The 20,398-nt window shown below is 35.0% G+C and overlaps 1 protein-coding gene across 4 annotated transcripts; it reads right to left on the bottom strand.

Annotated features, from left to right (window-relative positions):
- Window positions 1-7,614: 7,614 nt before the first annotated feature.
- LOC112624280 (UDP-glucuronosyltransferase 2B33) lies at window positions 7,615-20,167 on the bottom strand. 4 transcript variants are annotated; one of them, XM_025384796.1, is made up of 7 exons: window positions 19,850-20,167; window positions 19,447-19,498; window positions 18,007-18,155; window positions 13,477-13,608; window positions 13,127-13,214; window positions 12,071-12,290; window positions 7,615-7,894 (listed from the first exon to the last, which is right to left on the bottom strand). In XM_025384796.1, exons 1-7 carry the CDS (start codon window positions 20,165-20,167, stop codon window positions 7,615-7,617), a joined length of 1,239 nt encoding a protein of 412 aa, XP_025240581.1. The 4 variants fall into 4 exon arrangements, with proteins under 4 accessions (XP_025240581.1, XP_025240579.1, XP_025240580.1 ...); XM_025384794.1 differs by having other exon boundaries at window positions 19,447-20,167; XM_025384795.1 differs by lacking the exon at window positions 19,447-19,498 and having other exon boundaries at window positions 19,699-20,167.
- Window positions 20,168-20,398: the final 231 nt, after the last annotated feature.

The following is a 20,398-nucleotide window of genomic DNA, read 5'->3' as shown; positions in this document are numbered from 1 at the left end:
TTCCTTTGCCTCTCTTGGACCAACAAAGGAGCAAAGACACTGAGCAGCTGCTGACTTTCATTTCTCTAAGATGAAGTCACAGGAACAAACAAAGTAGCAAAGCAGCAAGCCAACTGATGTGGAGTCCAGAGGGGTGGGTGCAGGAGAATCTGTAGCAAAGTGTGGCCATCTCTGTAAGTTCAACTTTGATGAATAAGATACCCTAGCCCTTGGGTAAGAGTCAGATCCGATCCCTGCATGGTGATCCTGCACATCAGATGAGGCTGGTCTGATTTGAGCACTCCTTGATCTTCTACACTCTCCTGGGACTCCAGCTTTGTCATGCCTGCTTACAGGGCAGTCTTGGGTGTCCTGGGGTCCCACACCATAGTTTCTGCAATAGAGGAACAGGCCTGACTGATAGAGAGTTCCACGGAGGCAGCCCCTACAACTGTGCACCAGTCTGCATGTTCCCTACCATACTGCAGCTTCCGCTGATCCTACAGAAACTCCTCACACTACTTTGCTGAATGCATGTCTGCATGGGTGGATTTTGCTGTACCTGACCCAGCAGCACACAGGAGTGCAGTGCATCCCTCCATGCCCACCCACCCACCACATTCACTCAAATCACCCTGACAGTCTTTTCAGCATTGCAGACAGAGCCTTGATGGGCACAGAAGCAGAAATCCCTGTCTGGCCAGTGCCCACCTTTTTGCTGATGCTGCACAGAGGACAGGATCCTCCCATACTTTGAGTGATCACTTCTGCTAGCAGGGCAAAGAGAAGGCACCCAGACTTGTGCTGGCAATCACCCCACTCTAAACAAACACCACCTCCAGTGTGACATAACACAGTCTGCAGCAGGGACCTTCCACTTCCCTTACAACTGCTTTGCTTCTACCACTGTGGTGAACACTCAGAAAGAGGCAGACACTCCTGCACTCACTAGCACTCTACTGCAGTTGCCGCACCTTGATCACTCCAGTACAGTAGGCTTAAAGCCTTGAAAAGCCAGAGAACAAAGCTGGGGCTCAATTCAAGTCCACCAGAGTTAAAGCATACAGTCCAGGAACTGGGAACTGAAGACTGCCCCATCTACAAACAAAGCCAGTTGGCTGAATCCACCTTATATCACAAACAAACCCTCAAGGCAATCAAATAGCATAAAAGAAAAGAAAGAAAGAAAAGAAAAAAAAAAAAAAGGCCAGCAACCTCAAAAACTGAAGGCAGATAAGCCCACAAAAATAAGAAAGAATTAGTACAAAAACAGTGAAAACTCAAAAAGACAGAGTGCATTGTTTCATCCAAATTACAGCATCACTTCTCCAACAAGGCTTTGGAACTGGGCTGAGGCTAAGATGGCTGAAATGACAGAAGTAAAATTCAAAATAGGGATATAAACAAAGTTTGCTGAGCTAAAGGAGTATAATGTAACCCAATGTAAGAAAGCTAAAAATAATAATAAAACATTGCAGAAGTTAACAAAGTAGCCTGTAAAGAGAAAATGTAACCTACCTGATAGAGTTGAAAACAACACCACAAGACTTTTATAATGCAATCACAAGTATTAATAGCAAAGTAAAACAAGTGAAAAATGACTATCAGATCTTTAAGACAGGCTTTCTGAAATATGACAGGTGGGCAATAACAGAGAAAAAATAAAAATGAATGAACAAAACCTCAAGAAATATGGAATTATGTGAAAAGAATGAGTCTATGAGTAATTGGTGTATCTGGAAAAGATGAGGACAATGAACACAACTTGGAAAGCATGCTTCAGGATATCACCCATGAGAACTTTTCCAATCTAGCCAGAGAGGCCAATATTCAAATTTAGAAATGCGAAAAACCCCAGTGACATAATCCATGAGAAGATCATCCCCAAGACAAACAATTATCAGATTCTCTAAAGTCAAAATAAAAAGAAATGTAAAAGACAGCTAGAGAGTAAGGAAAAATTACATACAATGGGAAGCTCATCAGACTAAAAATGGACTTCTCAGCCAAAATCCCAGAAGCCAGGAGAGATTTGTGGCCAATATTCAACATTCTTTTTTTAAAAAAAATTTTAATTTTTTAAATTATACTTTAAGTTCTAGGGTACATGTGCACAACATGCAGGTTTGTTACATATGTATACATGTGCCATGTTGATGTTCTGCACCCATTAACTCATCATTTACATTAGGTATATCTCCTAATGCTATTCTTCCCCCCCCTCCCCTCAATAAAACCCAGTGTGCGATGTTCCCCTTCCTGTGTCCAAGTGATCTCATTGTTCAATTCCCACCTATGAGTGAGAACATGTGGTATTTGGTTTTCTGTTCTTGGGATAGTTTTCTGAGAATGATGGTTTCCAGCTGCATCCATTACCCTATAAAGGATATGAACTCATCCTTCTTTATGGCTGCATAGTATTCCATGGTGTATATGTGATACATTTTGTTAATCCAGTCTGTCACTGATGGACATTTGGGTTGATTCCAAGTCATTGCTATTGTGAATAGTGCCACAATAAACATATGTGTGCATGTGTCTTTATAGCAGCATGACTTATAATCCTTTGGGTATATTCCCAGCAGTGGGATGGCTGGGTCAAATGGTATTTCTAGTTTGAGATCCTTGAGAAATTGCCACACTGTTTTCCACAATGGTTGAACTAGTTTACAGTCCCCTAACAGTGTAAAAGTGTTCTTATTTCTCTACATCCTCTCCAGCACCTGTTGTTTTCTGATTTTTTAATGATAGTCATTCTAACCGGTGTGAGATGGTATCTCATTGTGGTTTCGATTTGCATTTTTCTGATGGCTAGTGATGATGAGCATTTTTTCATGTGTCTGTTGGCTGAATGAATGTCTTCTTTTGAGAAGTGTCTGTTCATATCCTTTGTCCACTTTTCGATGGGGTTGTTTGTTTTGTGTTTGTAAATTTGCTTGAGTTCTTTGTAGGTTCTGGATATTAGCCCTTTGTCAGATGAGTAGATTGCAAAAATTTTCTCCCATTCTGTAGGTTGCCTGTTCACTCTGATGGTAGTTTCTTCTGCTGTGAAGAAGCTCTTTAGTTTAATTAGATCCCATTTGTCAATTTTGACTTTTGTTGCTGTTGCTTTTGTTTTTAGACATGAAGTCCTTTCACATGTCTATGTCCTGAATGGTATTAGCTAGGTTTCCTTCTAGAGTTTTTATCTTTTTAGGTCTAACATTTAAGTCTCTAATCCAAATTGAATTAATTTTCGTATAAGGAGTAAGGAAAGGATCTCCTTTCAGCTTTCTACTTATGGCTAGCCAATTTTCCCAACACCATTTATTAAATAGGGAATTCTTTCCCCATTTCTTCTTTTTGTCAGGTTTGTCAAAGATCAGATGGCTGTAGATGCATGGTATTATTTCTGAGGGCTCTGTTCTGTTCCTTTGGTCTATATCTCTGTTTTGGTACCAGTACCATGCTCTTTTGGTTACTGTAGCCTTGCAGTGTAGTTTGAAGTCAGGTAGCATAATGCCTCCAGCTTTGTTCATTTGGCTTAGGATTGTTTTGGAAATGCGAGGTCTTTTTTGGTTCCATATGAACTTTAAATAAGTTTTTTCCAATTCTGTGAAGAAAGTCATTGGTAGCTTAATGGGAATGACATTGAATCTATAAATTATCTTGGGCAGCATGGCCATTTTCACAATATTGATGCTTCCTATCCATGAGCATGGTATGTTCTTCTATTAGTTTGTGTCCTCTTTTATTTCACTGAGCAGTGATTTGTGGTTTATCCTTGAAGAAGTCCTTTACATCCCTTGTAAGTTGGATTCCTAGGTATTTTATTCTCTTTGAAGCTATTGTGAAGGGGAGTTCATTCATGATTTGGCTCTCTGTCTGTTACTGGTGTATAAGAATGCTTGTGAGTTTTACACATTGATTTTGCATCTTGAGACTTTGGTGAAGTTGCTTAGAAGCTTAAGGAGATTTTGGGCTGAGACAATAGGCTGTTCTAAATGTACAACCATGTCACCTGCAAACAGGGACAATTTGACTTCTTCTTTTCCTAACTGAATACTCTTTATTTCTTTTTCTTGCCTGATTGTCCTAGCCAGAACTTCCAATACTATGTTGAATAGGAGTGGTGAGAGAGGGCATCCTTGTCTTGTACCGATGTTCAAAGTGAATGCTTCCAGCTTTTACACATTAAATACGATATGGGCTGTTGGTTTGTCATAAGTAGCTCTTATTATTTTGAGATACGTTCCATCAATACAGAGTTTATTGAGGGCTTTTAGCATGAAGGGCTGTTGAATTTTGTCAAAGGCCTTTTCTGCATCTATTGAGATAATCATGTGTTTTTTGTCCTTGGTTCTGTTTGCATGCTGGATTATGTTTATTGATTTGCATATGTTGAACCAGTCTTGCATCCCAGGGATGAAGTCCTCTTGATCATGGTGGATAAACTTTTTGATGTGCTACTGAATTCAGTTTGCCAGTATTTTATTGAGGATTTTTGCATCGATGTTCATCAGGGATATTGGTCTAACATTCTTTTTTTGTTGTATCTCTCTCAGGCTTTGGTATCAAGATGATGTTGGCCTTGTAAAATGAGTTAGAGAGGATTCCCTCTTTTTCTATTGATTGGAATAGTTTCAGAAGGAATGGTACCAACTCCTCCTTGTACCTCTGGTAGAATTCTTCTGTGAATCTGTCTGGTCCTGGACTTTTTTTGGTTGGTAGGCTATTAATTATTGCCTCCATTTCAGATCCTACTCTTGGTCTATTCAGGGATTCAACTTCTTCCTGGTTTAGTCTTGGGAGAGTGTAAGTGTCCAGGAAATTATCCATTTCTTCTAGTTTGCTAGTTTATTTGTGTAGAGTTGTTTATAGTATTCTCTGATGGTAGTTTGTATTTCTGTGGGGTCAGTGGTGATATTCCCTTTATCATTTTTTATTGTGTCTATTTGATTCTTCTCTCTTTTCTTCTTTATTAATCTTCTTACCGGTCTATCAATTTGGTTGATCTTTTCAAAAAACCAATTCCTGCATTCATTGATTTTTTGGAGGGTTTTTTGTGTATCTATCTCCTTCAGTTCTGCTCTGATCTTAGTTATTTCTTGCCTTCTGCTAGCTTTTGAATGTGTTTACTTTTGCTTCTCTAGTTCTTTTAATTGTGATGTTAGGGTGTCAATTTTAGATCTTTCCTGCTTTCTCTTGTGGGCAATTAGTGCTATAAATTTCCCTCTACACACTGCTTTAAAAGTGTCCCAGAGATTCTGGTATATTGTATCTTTGTTCTCATTGGTTTCAAGAACGTCTTTATTTCTGCCTTCATTTTGTTTTGTACCCAGTAGTCATTCAGGAGCAGGTTGTTCAGTTTCCATGTAGTTGAGCGGTTTTGATTGAGTTTCTTAGTCCTGAGTTCTAGTTTGATTGCACTGTGGTCTGAGGTACAGTTTGTTATAATTTATGTTGTTTTACATTTGCTGAGGTGTGCTTTACTTCCAACTATGTGGTCAGTTTTTGAATAAATGTGATGTGGTGCTGAGAAGAATGTATATTCTGTTGATTTGGGTTGGAGAGTTCTGTAGATGTCTATTAGGTCTGCTTGGTGCAGAGTTGAGTTCAATTCCTGGATATCCTTGTTAACTTTCTGTCTCATTGATCTGTCTAATGTTCACAGTGGGATGTTAAAATCTCCCATTATTATTGCATGGGAGTCTAAATCTCTTTGTAAGTCTCTAAGGACTTGCTTTATGAATCTGGGTGCTCCTGTATTGGGTGCATATATATTTAGGGTAGTTAGCTCTTCGTGCTGAATTGCTCCCTTTACCATTATATAATGGCTTTCTTTGTCTCTTTTGATCTTTGATGGTTTAAAGTCTGTTTTGTCAGAGACTAGGATTACAACTCCTGACTTTTTTTTGTTGTTGCTTTCCATTTGCTTGGTAGATCTTCCTCCATCCCTTTATTTTGAGCCTATGTGTGTCTCTGCATATGAGATGGGTCTCCTGAATGCAGTCAACTGATGGGTCTTGACTCTTTATCCAATTTGCCAGCCTGTGTCTTTTAATTGGACCATTTAATCCAGTTACACTTAAGGTTAATATTGTTATGTGTGAACTTGACCCTGTCATCATGATATTAGCTGGTTATTTTGCTCGCTAGTTGATGTAATTTATTCCTAACATTGATGGACTTTACATTTTGACATATTTTTGGAATGGCTGGTACTGGTTGTTCTTTTCCATGTTTAGTGCTTCCTTCAGGATTTCTTGTAGGGCGGGCCAGGTGGTGTCAAAATCTCTAAGCATTTGCTTGTCTGTAAAGGATTTTATTTCTCCTTCACTTATGAAATTTACTTTGGCTGGATATGAAATTCTATGTTGAAAATTCTTTTCTTTGAGAATGTTGAATAGTGGCCCCCACTCTCTTGTGGCTTGCATAGTTTCTGCCTAGAGAACTGCTGTTAGTCTGATGGGCTTCCTTTTGTGTGTACCCTGACCTTTCTCTCTGGCTGCCCTTAACATTTTTTCCTTCATTTCAACTTTGGTGAATCTGACAATTATGAGTCTTGGAGTTGCTCTTCTCCAGGAATATCTTTGTGGCATTCTCTGTATTTCCTGAATTTGAATGTTGGTCTGCCTTTCTAGGTTGAGGAATTCTCCTGGATGATATCCAGCAGAGTGTTTTCCAATTTGGTTCCTTTTTCCCCGTCACTTTCAGGCACACCAATCAGATGTAGATTTGGTCTTTTCACAAAAGCCCATATTTCTTGGAGGCTTTGTTCATTTCTTTTTACTCTTTTTTTCTCTACACTTCTTTTCTCACTTCATTTCATTCATTTGATCTTCAGTCGCTGATACTCTTTCTTCCAGTTGATCGAGTCAGTTACTGAAGCTTGTGCATTTGTCACATAGTTCTGCTGTTATGGCTTTCATCTTTATCAGTTCTTTTAAGGTCTTCTCTGCATTGATTATTCTAGTTATCCATTCACCCATTCTTTTTTCAAGGTTTTTACTTTCTTTGCGCTGATTACGTAGTTCCTCCTTTAGCTCTGAGAATTCAGATTGACTAAAGCCTTCTTCTCTCAACTCATCAAAGTCATTCTCCATCCAGCTTTTGTTCCTTTGCTGGCAGTACTACTCATCTTAAAATATCAAAAGGAAGAGAGACTTTCTATACAATTTCACTATGTAATGGTTTCTTTAGTAGCAGTTAAAACAATACAATGCTGTTCGAAAAGAAGCCAAATTATTCTGAGTATGTGCAAAACAGCACTGATACTGTCAGTGGACTTCTTCATGCTCTTGTGTTTATGTAGAATGTGTGAAATACAGTTAAGCTGTGTAAACTATGAATTAGAACAACAAATTTCAATATAAGTTCAACAAATTTCAATACAAGCTCATATGGATTTACATCATTTTGTGTTTTCCCAAGTGTTTTCTTCATTTCCACAAAATATTTCTAACCATTAACTGGGTGGTAAATCTCTGAAAAACAAATTTTTGTTTGACAAAGTAAATTTTGAAAAGTTTTTTAATTTCATTTTTATTTTTTTGGTCACAGGAAGAAAGAAATCTTGCATCATAACCTTTCTTCCTGTAATAAACTGAAGTAGTCTCATCTATCAGGTTTTCCAGTTTCAAATCTCAGATATAACTAATCACTTTTTCCCTTCTTTCCTTTTCCAGCAAACTTCCAGAAACAAAACAGACAACATTTCATGATGATAAATATCACAGTAGCCACACATGCCAGCAGGAACCCAATCACATCCAAAGAGTGGTACTGGAACCAGGTGAGGTCATGGGCTGCAGGCCGAAGGTGTTTAGCTCCTTTGTGTCGCATGACAAATTCAATCCAGAAGACTGCTCGATCCAGGGGCTTCACCGGTTGATCATGTTGAATTCTTGATAATTTCATAACATTCTCTTTATATCTGAAGGATAAAAATAAAGATACCAATGCAGCAGGAAGAGACATAGACAAAACTCTTCAGACACCAAGTTAAAGAAGGAAGGGTTTTATTCAGCTGGGAGTATCAGCAAGACTCCTGTCTCAAGAGCTGAGATCCCTGAGTGAGCAATTCCTGTCCATTTTAAGGGCGCACACCTCTACAAGGGTCCACGTGAGAGGGTCGTAATCGATTGAGCAAGCAGTGGGTACATGACTGGGGGCTGCATGCACCAGTAATCACAACGGAACAGAAGAGGACAGGGATTTTTACAAAGCTTTTCCATAAAATGCTGGAATCTATAGATAACATTACCAGTTAGGTCAGGGGTCGATCTTTAACTACCCGGCCCAGAGAGTGGCACCAGGCTATCTGCTTGTGGATTTCATTTCTGCCTTTTAGTATTTTCTTCTTTTTTCTTTGGAGGCAGAAATTGGACATAAGACAGTATGAGGAGTGATCTCCTCCCTTACTAACACTGAAAGTAAGTTAATGTGTCTGTGCATATCAAGTTTATGAAAGGCTTTTAAAGTGTCAAATAATTCAATGTAAATGTCAAAGAATTGACATAGAATTTGTGTACTTTAATTTGAGTCATCATAGAAAGTTTGGCTTTTAAATTGAACTTTTCTCATTGTCAAATGTTTTCTAAAGTAGAAATTGAATGTTAGGTAAGAAAGTTAATTTTTTTTGAAGCAGAGAAAATATAAAGCATTTTAATTTTTTTAATTGTTTAATTTTAAGTTTTTATGGGTACATATTAAGTGCATATATTTATGGGGTATATGAGTTGTTTTGATACAATGTGAAATAATCACATCAGGAAAAATAGGATATTCATTCCTTAAGCATTTATCCTTTGTATTATGAACAATTCAATTACACTGTTAGTTCTCAAGCAGACATATGGAGAATGTGCTCAACATCATGAACCATTTTAAGTGCTGTAAGAAAGATCATGAAAATGTAATATGAGAATTACCATCTCTAAGTTCCTAAAAAGTAATTGTGTCATGGTGAGTGACAGGCCTCATAGCTAGTCACTATGCTTCTACATTACTCTTTTGTCTCCTACTGTTTCCCACCCTGTAGCCAGAATGACTTTTTGCAATTAAAGTCAGTTTATAGCACTCCACTGATTAAGACTTTTGCCTGGCTTCTCATTATTTAAAGAATAAAATCCAACTCTGTTATTTGGTCTACAGAAACCTACATTGTTAAACACTGGCAAGCTCTTTTCCTAACACTTTTCCATTGCACACTGTCTTCTAGATTGCCCTTTTATTTTTTTCTTTAAGCTCCCGAAGTTGTTCTTGTCTTAGCACCTTACACATGTTTTCCCTCTCTCTTGCTCTTGGAGTATTCTTCTTGCTACAACCCAAAGTATGCTTCTCTGCATTTTTATGGCTTCCTTCTAAGATTATTTCTAAGAGAGGCTTTTATTGACCATACTATGATGGAACCTCTAGAATTTTCTCTATTTTCTGTGCTTATTTTGCTATTTGATTCCTAGAATTTTAAAATGCATTATATCTCATAAAATAAACATTTAAATATTAAATACAAAAGATAAATATATGCACACTAAATGAATAGTTCAAAAACGTAAGATCATCTTGAACATTATTTTGAGGTGAAGATATCTATTTACATACTGCTCGGATTGTGGTATAGGATAGGATATCACAACCTGCCTAGAATCACTCTCTTTTTTGAACCATTTAATCACTACTTTTGTCCTCCAATTAAATATTAACCTGACTTTAAATAGCATGCATTAGTTTTGCTTCTTTATGTAATTGAATTATATAATATATACTCATTAGTGTCTTTTATTAATGTAGTAGTTGTTGGATAATTCCTTTGCTGTATAGTATTTTGTTGATTGATAAAGCACAAATTTTTTCTTCATTTTAAGATTAATATGTATTTGTGTTGCTAACAATTTTTAGACACTATTGATAACTGTCATAAACATTCTTCTAGATGGTATTAGATTTATATATTTATACATATCTCTTGGGTATATAATTGAGAGTAGAATTGCTGAGATAAAATTGGATGCATAATTGTGATCCACTTCTTGACTTTAACATTTTTTGAAGTGTATTTTTTGATCTCTAAAATTTAAAGATATATTATAGTTTTTATAACCTCCCTTACTTCCACTATGACTGCATCATACAGTTTCTATGATATTACATCTTATTATATTTACTAAGTCTTTGGTTATTGCCCACCACATATCACTTCAAATAACTATTTGACATGCTCTAAGAAAATATGTCTTCCAGTTGATATGTATAACACATACATGTGTGTTGTATATGTACATATGTGCATGTGTATGTATCATTTTACATTATAAGATTCCATTTGTAAATTGTGTTCTTCAAATGTTTTACGTCTTTATCCATTATTAGCTCTTTTTTTAAGTCTCTTTAGATTGAGGGAAAGTATTTGCATAATCACATTTAAATCAACCAGTTTGCTTTATATATTTTTTTTCTATTTGTCCAAGTTGGTTTGTGTTTCTTTTCAATTATTTCCTATCTTCTTTAAAGGCATTTTTATCATTCATTAAACTTCTTTTTTTGTGATAAGGTAATTTTAACGTATTCCTTTCGATGACACTCTCCTTATTTGATAGCATTATTGATAGTAGTTATAAATGCTGAATTGATGACAGCTGGACTCTGCAAGGAATTTTGCACATTGATATCTTTGGGTGTGAAAAAATCAATTATTAAAAATTTGACTTAAAATTATATTTTTTGTGCTTCAAAGACCATCATCCAAAAGGAGAATTTAGTGCACCCAGAATGGGACAAAAGTTTTAAAAATTATATATTTGAAATGACCCATAATATGTAAATAGTTCTTAAAACTTAATAATAAGACAAATAACAAAGTTTAAAAATGTTCCAAGGATTGTAGTAGACATATTTTCAAAGAAGATATACGATTGATCAGTAAGCACATGTAAGGATTCTCAATGTCTTTAGCCATAATGAAAATGCAATCCGAGACCAGGATGAGAGATCATTTTACACCCACTAAGAAGGCTATAACAAAAAGATAGATAATAACTCATTTGGCAAAAGTGTGGAGGAATCGTAACCGTGTTGTACTGCTGGTGGTAGTGATGAATGAAACAAGTACTTTGGAAGACAGTTTAGCAGTTCTTCATAAACATACAGTTCCTACATGAGCCAGCAATTCCACTTGTAGTATCAACCCAAAAGAAAGGAAAACAGGTTTATGCAAAAACTTGTGTAGCAATATTCCTAGTAACCACAATTGGAAACAATCAAAAGGCCAATGACCTGAGAAGTTAACAACTAAAATATGACATATCCTTACTAAAAAATATTAAACTGCTGTAAAAAGAAATGAAGTATTAAAATGCACAACAATGTGGATAAAACTAATATCATAAAAAACAACAAAAAAATAAGTTAGGTGAAATGTCATTTACACAGCACCATAAACTGTATGATTCCATTTATATGAAATACCTAGAGATAACAATATCTAGAGAAAGAAAACAAACTAGTGTTAGACTAGGGCTAAGCTGTCATAGGAAATGACTTCTGTGTCATTGTAGTTTCTTTTGTGCCGACAAAAATGTTCTAAAATTATGCTATAGTGATGGCTTCATGGCTCTGTAAACATAGCAAATATATTTGTATTTTATACCATAAACAGAAAGATTTTATGGTATCAAAATTAAGTCTCATTTTCAAGTCCATTACAGTAATGATAATAATAAAAGTTAGTTTTTCAGCAGGAAAATAGTTATGTTCTGAGGCATTTTAGATATAGAATTAAAATACTTATTATATTATTTCATTTATTCTTCCTTTCTACTAAGGATTCATTATGTCAAAATTTTAAGAAATGTATTTTTTATATTCTCTATATCATTTTAAAAGTATTTTTGTGTAGAAAATTGTTTCACTAACTGGCTATTCATTAGACATATGGGTTTCAAATACAATAATTAATAACTGATACAAAATAAAAGCAGATTTCAGACTGGTTAAATCATTTAAATTCTTTCAGAATTACTCTCTTATAAAAAGGATGAAACTCACACTCACTATTGACAAGAGAAGCTATCTATAAATACCATATACTGAAAAATATTGTTCTACTCACAAAGGATCATTAATTACTGTCTTCAGGGCATTCACCAAGTCTGTACTCGACATTGTGTGGAAGTCCAATCTAACAGCTGCTCCTCTGGCCTTCATGTGAGCAATGTTATCAGGTTGATCGGCAAACAATGGAATGCCCACCATAGGGACCCCATGGTAGATCGCCTCGTAGATGCCATTGGCTCCACCGTGAGTTATAAAAGCTCTGGTTTTTGGATGACCTAGGATTGCATGAATTTTAGAAAAATTATTCATAGGAATAAAATGAGATGCACAATGAAAGGCTCTGAAAGTGACAGTGTTTTCTAGATGACACATTGAACTATTTTGCTATTGCTTTCAGACTTCAGAGGAAAAACACGAACTTGTGCTGGGTATGCAAGTGAAGGCTGCATGGTGTGTGTGACTTCAGACTGCAAAACAATACAAGATTTCCAGTTGGACTAGCAAAAAAGTGTCATCTAGATTTTTAAAATATACAATAAAGAAGACAGCAAAGAGATGGGCATGAAGTGAACTGCTGTTTTAAGTGCAGTCACAGAGTGTGATATGTGGGGTGTGCAAGGCAGCAGGCAGTGGGTTGATGGTGGTGCTAGGATTGAGGAAGGACAGGTCACACTTCATCATGACCTGTCATCACTTTATGATTAAGATTAGCAATTTAATCCTTCAGAAAATACAGAGTCATTGATGATAGAAGAGCTATTATTTTTGGTGGCACTTGAAATAACCCTGCAGGAGAGGAAACAACAGGCGTAAAGTTGCAGAAATAGGAGACAGAGAGACAGCTCAGGAAGTTATTGAAAAATTCTGTGAGATATATTAATACCAGAAATAAAGATTCTTGTTGATTCTGACCATAAAGAATATGAGTGTATATCATAAAATGCCAATAATTATAGCATATTCTTTTTCCCCTTAGACTGGTAAATAAATATAAAGAAGTTACATTTTGTTTTTCCTTAACAAACATTGAAAAAGCTTGTTTCATGATTAACTCTTAACACTCTAATGTGCTGTTACTAATATATCCAGTATTTGTTCACCTGAGTCTTACCTAGAAGGTCATTCTGGGGTATCCACTTATAGAGCCGAGTATTGAGACCTAAGGTATCTGGTTTATTCCCATCAAATCTCCACAGAACCTGTTACAGTAAAGAAAATATCTTATCCATGAGTGGAATTCAAAACTTATAGAATGTTTAAACTGCAAAAAGAGAAAAAGAGTAGGAACGAGATCAAGGGATGTTGGTAAATCAGAACTACTCAAAGACTGATGTAAATAGGATACTCACATTTAATTTTGGTCAACTTCACATTTGTCAGAAGTTTCTATGATTGGATTACTTACAAACTTTAATAGCCTCTTTCAGTAGTTTTCCACACCAGTAAGACACTTCATCTTACCTTTTGTGGAATCTGGGCAAGGGCTGATGCAATTACGTTGGCCCTTTCTTCTTTCATGTTAGTGACCACTGACCCCAGAGTAAACACCACAACACCATTTTCTCCAGAGCTCTGTACAAACTCTTCCATTTCCTGTGAAAAATAATTTGTTTCATCACAAAAGAAAACAGCACAGCAGGCACTACTGAATTAGTACAAGTTACTAAAGAGAGAAAATCAGGTATTTTAAGGAATTATTGGAGTAAATAATATTTTCTAACTGACTCAATCACTCAGGGTTTTGCAATTAGATATATAATATGAGATAGGTGGACGCTGTTAGGATATTTGTGTAACTATGTGTGTATGTGTATGTATTTGTGTGCATGTGTGTAAGGGAGAAAAGAAATGGAGCTATTACACTGTAATCAGGGGATAATGTTAAAAATATTACACACAGACTCTTCTCTTATATTACTAAAATTACTAATATAGGTTCTTGGAAAGTAGCACCCTTCAGCTTTAATTCTATATTGTTGTTCTACTAAATCACTTGTGTTGATTTCAGCTAGGTTTTCTGTAGGATTCTTTTAGTTGGAAGCCATTAGTGTTTACTTCCCTCACTATGAGCTCTGAGGATAAGCTGCGCACTGTTGGGATAATTTTATATCTACATATATGTTTCTCTACAGTGCTTTATACTTCACTTAAAGTTTGTCAGAGTTTTCCAGTAGCTTTTGAAAAACTAAAATAAATAAATAAATAAATATATAAAAGCTGACAGTTAAGAACCACTGACATTCTGGAGTCGGGTATTGTAATTTAAAATTTCTGTGAATAAGTCCAGGAGTCTTATTTATAATACAGAATTTTACACTATACAGTTGCATAGTTGAATGATCATATTTTCAGGTTATTGTTTAGGTGGAGCACCTATTGACCTGAAATCACACTGTTAACTTGATTTGCTATTTATAATTGCATGTGAGGAACTCTCATCATCACTTTGTTGTGTCTCAGAGACAGCACTTGCATCAGAATAGAAGAGGCCACCAGGCCTTTCTGCAGGGGAGATCTTGTCTCTCTTTTGAGTAGCTCACTCACACCACATAACACTCCTTATGAAGATGTGCTTGGCTACAATCGATTGAGAATTATTCTGACTTGTGTTCTCCAATGTAAGCCAATATTTAAACTTAAATACTTTCGGATTTAATCATTGTGGTAAAACTTTTTCTAATGGTTTTTAACAAAACAAAGAAAAAAATTCCAAATGTTAACTGTGCAGACCACATATAACAGAGTGTTTTTTAAAATATGATTTTTAATCTTGACGTAAGAGTCATTGTACTGCTCTTCCAGGTAATACTTGGGGCATCTAGGTATTGTGTGTGATTGCAGTTGACTGTAGCCATATTTACTGTAACTGGTGTTCAGTGTTTCACCTCACTAGCTTGATGCCAAGAGCCCTGTTTATCCATGCAGTGTTGAAGGAACCTAACCTCTGTTTACAGATTCATCACTGATATGGACTGGTTGTTTCTTCTTCTGTGATAATGTAATAAAAATAATATAAGATTAATGTCAAGAATTTTTAAAAAGCATGAAAAACTTTTTAAATAAAATTTTTCTAAAATTTTTATGTTGTGATATCATTTATCTAAAACATATTTTTTCATCATGGCTTTTGTCCTATTTATATAGCTCAATGTACACATGTGAAACTTACTTAGAAAATGTTAATCTTGCTGCATATATATTTTCCTCCTGCAAAAACTTGTCATCTTGTTACCTTTATCATTTTCTAACTCCCTTTATTTGTATTACAGCTGACAGTGTAATTGAATATTTCATTGATAAAATTATTGTAATGCTATTGTATGCACATAGAATAAGTTTTTAATCATTCCTTCATTTAAGATGTTGAACTACTTCCAATGTTAATTTTATGCATATTTTCCATAATGTTGAATAGGTACACCTTGATTAATTTTTTTGTCTTTATGATTTCACATGAATATATTATAAAACTCATGGCAATGTTCATTTTTAAAACACCTGATACATTTTGTCAAGTGTCTTATTCTCTTATATAGAAATTATCTGAGAATCTAATATTTAATTGAAATGAAAGCAACCTGGCTGGGTTAGCAATTATTTTACATAATAAACAAGGAATTGGTTTCACAACCATTGACTTGCATTCAAATCTTTCTGCAAGTTAATGACAACAGCTAATAGTAGTAATTATCACTACTGTATTACTAGTCATCCTTTTTCTTGTTTTTCTACAAGTCCTACTCTCTTCCCCTTCCTACTGACACTATCAGTTTCCCTTATTGTGAGTGGGGAAATCTTTCAAGAGTAGGGTAAGGTGGCATAGATTTTTCATTAGCCTTACCCCAGCTTTTGTCTCTTGAGAAAGTTATCATATAAAGCCCATGCAATTTGCATTCATCATAGATATTGAGTTTTAACAATGGAATAAAAACTCAGCTTTATGTGGACAAAAATTATATTTTAAGAGATTACATATTAATGTGGTAAAGAATGCTTGCTTTGTACATATGTCTTAAAAGTGTGATATTAATTTAAAATATATGGATTTATTATGTTCTTTCATAAAGAATATAATCTTATATGTTGACAGAATTAGTTTGGTATTGAAACTAAGGGCACTATTCAGATACAAGTGGTATAAATTATTTGGTCTTTATTATATATGCATTGTTCTTCATCTCTGTGTTTCTCTGTCAGGCAGCTATGATGTTGAGACAAGTTGACACAGGAAGCTTTAATCAGTTGCTTGTCATATGGCAAAAATAATCTGCTTTCATAGGGTATGTTTATGCTGTAATATGTAAACCCCTGGAATCTCAATGAAGAATGATTTAAATGCTTTAGTAAGATCAAGTGAAACTGAGTTTGTCTGCAAATATTACAGGAACACATTTATTTTATTGAGGAAGTGTTTTAAGCTGCAATACTGGTGAAGATCCTTATTACCTATGGGAGAATTTTAGAATTTCAGCTAACTCATTGTTGTGGGAAGTCAGGGATCCCACAAAAGAAGTGAAAATGACCAGTCCTTGCCTTAAGCAATGATATTATCCTGTGAAATTCATTTTCCTGGCTCATCCTGGCTCCAAAATCTCCCTCACTGAGCACCTTGTGACCCCCACTCCTGCCTCCCAGAGTCAACCCCCCTTTGACTGTAATTTTCCTTTATCTACCCAAATCCTATAAAACAGCCCCACCATTATCTCCCTTTCCTGACTCTCTTTTCGAATTCAGCTCGCCTGCACCCAGGTAAAATAAACAGCCATGTTGCTCACACAAAGACTGTTTGGTGGTCTCTTCACATGGATGCGCATGACACAGGTGTCTGTCAACTATGACTTTGCAAGAGAATATAATTCTGATGTACTGAAAAATCTGCTCTATTAAATGAAGAATGATATCTCAAGTGACTTGCACATGTTAAGTAATTAGTAGTATTAGCAATAATAACAAAATAACAATAATTGCAAAATTAATAATATTTATGTGTAACTAACTACAGGCCAGAGACATTTCAAGTGTTTTGTCTGTGTTAATATTTTTTCCACACAACAGGAAGTTGCCACTATTTTTGTAAATGTAGGCATCATTATTTCTATCAACATTCTAGTCTACTTTTCCATCATCTGCTACCTGAATCCATGCAAAATTTCCTGCATGGTTGGCTCTTTATTCTGACCCTCCTGCAATTTAATCATTGAATATCTTGAAAGCTCTTCTTAAAGAAGAGAATCTTTTCATATATCTTTCTGTCTTAACTCTTTTTCATAGTCTTTCAATGTGCTTAATAAATATTTCAACTCCCAATATGTATCTGGCTCTAATTTGCCTCTCAGTATCATCTGATTCTTAGTCTCTTCCTGCAAACTAAACCTGAGGACTTGAGAACTGTCCTGACCACTTTACCTGCTTTCCTTCTTTTGCCTGTCACTCCCCATCATTATTTTACTTATTCTTGCATATTGTTCAGCTCTCATCTTAGTAATCAGTGACTCCAGGATACTTTCTATTATCTCCACTGATGCTTTCTTGACATTGGGTTTTTCCTTGAGATAATAGTTTTTATATAATTTTTATTACTTGCACATATTCTATCTTTTGAAGTAGAATGTAAGGTGTGTGGGGACAGAAACTGTGTCCTTTTTTTTCTCTGAAAATTCTGTACTTACCTGTGTTTCGTGCTAATCCCTTTGTAAATATTATTTGAATGAATGATCAATACCTTCTTAGGTGTTAAATAATGAAGATTTTAATTTAACCAACTCTGTTTTTGAAGTCTCCTTAGTATTCCCCTCTACTTGTAGTACTCATAAAACTCATATCCGTGTGATGGTGTCAATATGTACATGACTTTCTAATTGGTATCTGCTTTACCCCACCCACTTCCCATCTTTCTTTCAGTGTAAGTCAACCACTCTGAATGAAGACTGTAGAATCAATCCTACTGAAAATTCAAAACCAACAAAATAAAACCAATGAAAGTATGTTTACCTTAGGTAGGGGTTTGGCAGGTTTGCAGAGGAGTCCTCCAATAAAATCAACATTTGGTAAGAGTGGATGTGGAAACTGAAAATTCCAGGAGTTTCGAATAAGCCATATGTCAGCTTTCCCCATTGTCTCAGATAATGTAGTGGGTCTTCCTGACAAGGATAAAAAAAAGAAAAGGTGGATGACACAAGATAATTACATTAGGTTATTTTCTGAAAGGGATTAGAATAATGTAGGCAAAAGTATAGGCAAAATGACTGTGTTTTGAAAAATATATACATATATTCATCTATAGACATAATTTTATTTTATGTACTATTTATTTTGTCCAAGTATATTTATAAGAAAAGCAAAGTAGTAGGAGAATTGTGAGGTTAAGCTACATCTCTAATGTCACATCAGTATACTCACAATCACAAACAATTATTAAAATAAGCCATAGAGAATTAAACATCAATTTCTTTTCTTTTTAAAGCTTCATTCATAGCATATGGACATTTAAACAACTCTTTGCGCTCCATAGTCAATTAATTCCACTGTACACATAAAAATAATTTTCTAAAAATTGACTAGCTTACACAACTCATTAAGCTAATTATTTTGTCTTTGGTTCTTCAAGTGAACTGTGGACTATGTTGTGAGTATGGTTGAAATCCTTGTACACTTTTAGATTCAAATTAAGATCTTAATAATATTATTTTTAAGTAAATATATTTATAAATTATAGCTAGAAATTTTTGAGAAATTATTGAAATAAAGATTTGTACTCAACCTTAATCTGTCTTATATTTTTTAATAAAGAGACATAGTTTGAAAAAATCTATGTAGATATAAAAACCTTCACACTTCAACAAGATGATTGGACTTTAAATGAATGGTTTCCAATTCTTTAATGAAAGAGTATAGAAACATTAGAAATTTCAAATTACCTTTAATGATTTATGCATCAGAGATATAGACATTCTCCCTCTCTACTGTGAAGGAAACCTTCTGGTAACATGGGAACATCTTTTGATTTCTAAATAAGAAAACCAAGCTTTACAAGAAAAAGTAATTTTTGCGGTTATATAGATAGTTGTAGAAAAATGTGTAACTACTCATTTTAAATCTATGCATTCAAGAAGATGTTATTTGATGGATTTTACTGTATTTAAGATGTAAAACAATGTATAGTAAAACAGATGTGTAATTGCTTAAAGTCTTAGATGCACTAATACATAGGTTTATGATTTCCTTCGGTGTTCTGTGTCAGTGATGGCCCCAGGGTTTTAACTGAGCCTATAATTTGAGCTTTTCTATAATACTTGTGAGATTGATAGATCATCTTGTATTTTTGTTTTATAAATTCACTTACCAAAACCCCACTACCCTGACTTTATGGCTTTATATAAGCTCTGTTTCAAAGACACAAATCAGTTATAGATTGAAAAAAAAAATACTTACCTAGAACTTCACTATAAAACTGATCCCACTTCTTCATGTCATACAATTGGAAACAAAAGTCAAAATAAAGCATATGGATCATATTTTTTACCCTCTCCATGAAAGTCATTTGATCACTTAATTCTGACAGAACAACAGGTACGTAGGAGGGAGGGAAAAGAAATCCTCCACAATGTTTTTCAAAAACGTAGCCAGGAGTGAAGCGGAGACTGTACACAAGGGGTATGTTAAATAGCTCAGCCAGCAGCTCACTACAGGGAAAAATAGGATCTGCTAAAACGACATCAAATCTTGACTCTTGTAGTTTCTTCATTAATTTCTTATTTGAAACTACATCTTTACAGAACTTTATACTTATGTCGCCAAACTTCCACATGATTTCTTGCGTTTGTGAAAAATATAACCAAAATGTATCTTTTGGAAGGTCTATCCATCTCTTAACCTCTTGCTTGACTATATTTCCAAACTCAGTTTTAGTTAAAGATGTAGGAAAAACTTCAATTTTAAGAGCGGACGAGTTGTTGGGATCAAAAAGAATGGAAGCTGAAGATGCCAGTGCAGTCACCTCATGACCTCTCTGGACAAGCTCTTCCAGGATTGTCTTCATATTCATCCAATGACTATATTCTGCCGCCCACACCAGCACCTTTCCACAACTCCCAGAGCTAAAGTAAAAGCTCAGTTGTATTAGCAGAATTACTGAAGTCCATTTCACAGACATCTTTGTGCAATGCAATGCTTGCTTTCCAGTTGCTGATCCTTTCTGTCATTTCTCATGGTTTTATCCAAAGATAAATTAACCAAGAAGTTAAAATGTAACCCTTATACTTCAAAGTACAAACAATATCATTAAATCAACAGTCCGAGCATGTGGATGGCAAGGAGACAAATGAAGGTAAATGACCTGTTTACACAGATGTGATTAATTTCCCTTTTATGTTTCTGAGTGCTA

The sequence above is a fragment of the Theropithecus gelada genome, chromosome 5 (genome assembly GCF_003255815.1).
Source record: "Theropithecus gelada isolate Dixy chromosome 5, Tgel_1.0, whole genome shotgun sequence".
NCBI lineage: Eukaryota > Metazoa > Chordata > Mammalia > Primates > Cercopithecidae > Theropithecus > Theropithecus gelada.
Note: the sequence above shows the minus strand (reverse complement) of the source record. Positions and strands in the feature narration are given on the sequence as shown.